The 3,849-nt window shown below is 31.1% G+C and overlaps 2 protein-coding genes across 2 annotated transcripts; both read right to left on the bottom strand.

Moving 5' to 3' along the window:
* Positions 1 to 283: 283 nt before the first annotated feature.
* LOC108950542 lies at positions 284 to 1,773 on the bottom strand. Its single transcript, XM_026839396.1, has 6 exons — positions 1,517 to 1,773; positions 1,134 to 1,454; positions 884 to 1,072; positions 695 to 822; positions 458 to 599; positions 284 to 404 (listed from the first exon to the last, which is right to left on the bottom strand). The coding sequence occupies exons 1-5, from the start codon at positions 1,575 to 1,577 to the stop codon at positions 483 to 485; spliced, it is 816 nt and encodes a 271-aa protein (XP_026695197.1). The 5' UTR covers positions 1,578 to 1,773; the 3' UTR covers positions 284 to 404; positions 458 to 482.
* Positions 1,774 to 2,342: 569 nt separating this feature from the next.
* Positions 2,343 to 3,849, bottom strand: LOC100176813. Its single transcript, XM_026839397.1, has 7 exons — positions 3,772 to 3,849; positions 3,541 to 3,682; positions 2,935 to 3,486; positions 2,771 to 2,835; positions 2,653 to 2,710; positions 2,534 to 2,580; positions 2,343 to 2,455 (listed from the first exon to the last, which is right to left on the bottom strand). Exons 3-7 carry the CDS (start codon positions 3,164 to 3,166, stop codon positions 2,351 to 2,353), a joined length of 507 nt encoding a protein of 168 aa, XP_026695198.1. The 5' UTR covers positions 3,167 to 3,486; positions 3,541 to 3,682; positions 3,772 to 3,849; the 3' UTR covers positions 2,343 to 2,350.

Genomic DNA, 3,849 nt, shown 5'->3' with positions numbered 1-3,849 from the left:
ACCACAGTGATGCCAAACACAAAAACAACAACTGGAAAAACTGTTGATTTCACAGTCAGTGTGTAGATTCCTGTATCATTCATCATTACCTACCAAACAACACATGCTTACCACCTCATGTTGATTATAAATTATAATTCACCTCATTTTTCATGTAAACAAAACTTTGTGTTTCATTCATTCTCTGCATCTCAATCAAATCACTTGTAACAAGTTTACCTAAAAATATTCTGTTCAATTCTGATATTACTGTATTTACATAACAGGTTTACCATTCTTGGTTAAGTTAGTTGAATAGAAAGGAGGTTTAAGTTTGAATGTGATGTTACAATCCTGGGTTGTTCCAATCTCCCACAAGCAAATATTGTTCAGTGCGTTTGTGACTTTAAACTTCTGTGGTGGATCTAAAACCAAACTAAAATTAAATATGATTTGAGAAATATCTGGAATTTCTCACAGATGATGGAGATTGTTTTGTTTGATCATCCTAAGTTTGCATATTCAGGTTTAGCAGTGTAATTATTTATAGCTCTACATTCCACTATATCTCCATCATTTGAAATATCCAGTTGATTGCTTGTCCATGTGTTACCAGTAACCTGTGTAAACGATATGGTGATTACATTGTTATATTTATTGATTTATATAATAAAATATCTGTAATGCTTGCTTCATCGATAAAAATTATTTTTACTTGTTTGATTCCATTGAAAAAGATTTCAACTTTATACACAGCTGGTACCACATTAGATGTTGTGCATTGAAATGTAGCTCTCTCTCCAACTTTATAAATAATAGCTCCTGATAAAACTGCAGTTGGTTCTGTTACAAACAAACGAGATGTTTAAGTTTAACCAGCATCATATTTACTGTGACCACAAACCTGCCCAACATTGAACTATCTTTTCATTCTTCCACTCTGCTGTAGCAAGGCATTTGGTTGCAGTGTTTTCAGTTGCTCCATTTATATCAAACAAAGTTGAACCATGCGAACACTGGAAGTTAGCTTGAGTGTTGTAGACACCACTTGATGGGTTGACTGGAACATTGTTGGGTGTTGGAGATGAACAAGCTGTAATGGGTGGTTGGTCATTAACATTGTATTCACATCTTTATAATATTCAATTCCAAACCTTTAAGAACAACGTTTACTGAATGGCTTGGTGATGGAGAACATTGCATGTTTATATTCAAATCTTTGTATTGTGGTTGTAACAATGTTAGTTGTGATGTCACTGTACCAGCATTGTTAACACAAGTGATTGTTTCATTTACACCAGTGTAGTTGCTGCATCCAAACCCGGAGTAAAATGCACTAACATCAAACTCTCCCCCATATCTCCATCCACAGTTAGAAACACCAGTTGTTGATATTGTTGTTGATATCTTAAGGTTGCTTATACCAAGTGCTCTTGTTGCATTGTTACCAGGTGCCGGTAGTTTGATGATATCACCTAGTAATTATATGACAAATACCTCTATTGCAAATATTCTGAAAATCTGTTTCAATATTTACCTTTACAACTAAAACCTGCTGCAGTTAATGCAATGATGCAGTAATGAATGTAATTCTTCATTCTAATGGAATTCTCTCTTACAGTTTAACTAGCTGCATGTTGTAACTATTTTCTTGTTACTGTGATATAGATTGTAGTAAAAGATATATGTGGGTGGTGTGTTATCATGTTTGTATAACTTGTGTGACATGAAAACATAAATTCTGTTTATACTTTGATTGAACCAACTAAGCTTTTGTATGTTTATATATATATGTATTTGATAAACAATAAATATTTAAATATTCAGTTTAATAAATTACATTTTGCTAAAATTTTGTTGATATCTGAAAGCTACACAATAAATTTTTAATCCAATCTAATGTATAACTTCTGCTTGCCAATCTATTCTCACCTTACAATGTCTTGAAGCTTCTGCTTCCTTGTATTAAATGTGTGGGTGAAACTAAGCATATCTTGCTAAGCTGTGTATTTATAAATTGATGTATCATATCGTGTTATTTCCAAACTTATATCAGTAGAAAGACTTGCTTTATGCTTTACTATAATTAATTGACCAGACGGTGAAGTATGCTTATTTATTTAGATTTATTATTCAAATTGTTTTTTTTTAAGATTGCTGTCAATGCATGTTACAGCATACTTTGGTATATGTTCATCAGATTCTATTTTCTAATTATCTAAATTAGATCAGTTTAGTTTTCCAATATATTATTGTTCAAAATAATGTTTATTTTATTTACTCCATTCTTTATATGCATAAAAATACAGAACAATTATAATGATGATGCAATTCTATAATGTTTAGATTAATATAATAATACCGTTACATATTAAAGATCATATTCATTTATTTCATTCTTTGGTTTCTTGTTACTTTGCATTATTTCTTCATAATCTGTCTTTACCACCTCATAATTACGTACTATGACATCATTCTAAACAATTGAAAAATTAAAAGAAATGTTGTGTCTATACCTACTCTTATGTTGCTTTGCTTAAAGTTAATAACTTACATTAGGTATTGGTTCTCCTGCATTCAGATTAATATAACCAACTTCATCTGTAGATACACAAGTTAATATAGAATAAATACATTAGGAATGTATAAATATGCATTCAACATTATACTTACTGTCTCGTGCTTGTTGTTTGTTTGCAGGGTTTAAATATTGTGGTGTGTTGTTCTCATTCTAGATATTATTGGCTTGTTAAACACATGATATAATTGTTGTGAATGTAAATGTGTGTACCTTGGGTTGGGTTGTTGTAATCTTATTATTCTTGTAATTAACCGATGTCACATTCATGAAACTTCCTGTAATGATTGTATTTTGGTAATTTCGTTAAAGTATATGCATGTATTTTTCACACCCAAATTATTAAATTCAAACAATACAGTTAGATATTATTATACCTGCATTTTCAGTGATATGTTTCAGCTTTAAATATAATTGCAGAGCAATTGTTGTGATAATAAGAATAACAACAGCCAAGCAACTTCCAACTATCACAGCATCTGAGTTACTCTCCTTGCTGTTAAGATCACATATTGTGTTGTTCACCACAGTGATGCCAAACACAAAAACAACAACTGGAAAAACTGTTGATTTCACAGTCAGTGTGTAGATTCCTGTATCATTCATCATTACCTACCAAACAACACATGCTTACCACCTCATGTTGATTATAAATTATAATTCACCTCATTTTTCATGTAAACAAAACTTTGTGTTTCATTCATTCTCAGCATCTCAAATAAATCACTTGTAACAAGTTTACCTAAAAGTATTTTGTTCAGTTATGATATTACTGTATATACATAACATTGGTTTACCATTCTTGGTTAAGTTCGTTGTATAGAAAGATGGTTTAAGTTTGAATGTGATGTTACAATACTGGGTTGTTCCAATCTCCCACAAGCAAATATTGTTCAGTGCACTTGTGACTTCAAACTTCTGTGGTGGATCTGAAACCAAACCAAATTTAAATTTGGTTTGAGAAATATCTGATAATTTCTCACAGATGATGGAGATTGTTTTGTTTGTTCTTCCTAAGTTTGCATATTCAGGTTTAGCAGTGTAGTTATTTATAGCTCTACATTCCACTATATCTCCATCATTTGAAATATTCAGTGGATTGCTTCTCCATGTGTTACCAGTAACCTGCGTAAATGATACAGTAATTACATTGTTATATTTATTGATTAATGAAATATCTGTAATGCTTGCTTCATCTATAAAGTTGTCTTTACTTGTTTGATTCCATTGAAATAGATTTCAACTTTATACACAGCTGGTACCACATTAGATGTTGTGCATTGAAATGTAGC

Source organism: Ciona intestinalis, unplaced genomic scaffold (assembly GCF_000224145.3).
Source record: "Ciona intestinalis unplaced genomic scaffold, KH HT000235.1, whole genome shotgun sequence".
Taxonomy (NCBI): domain Eukaryota; kingdom Metazoa; phylum Chordata; class Ascidiacea; order Phlebobranchia; family Cionidae; genus Ciona; species Ciona intestinalis.
Note: the sequence above shows the minus strand (reverse complement) of the source record. Positions and strands in the feature narration are given on the sequence as shown.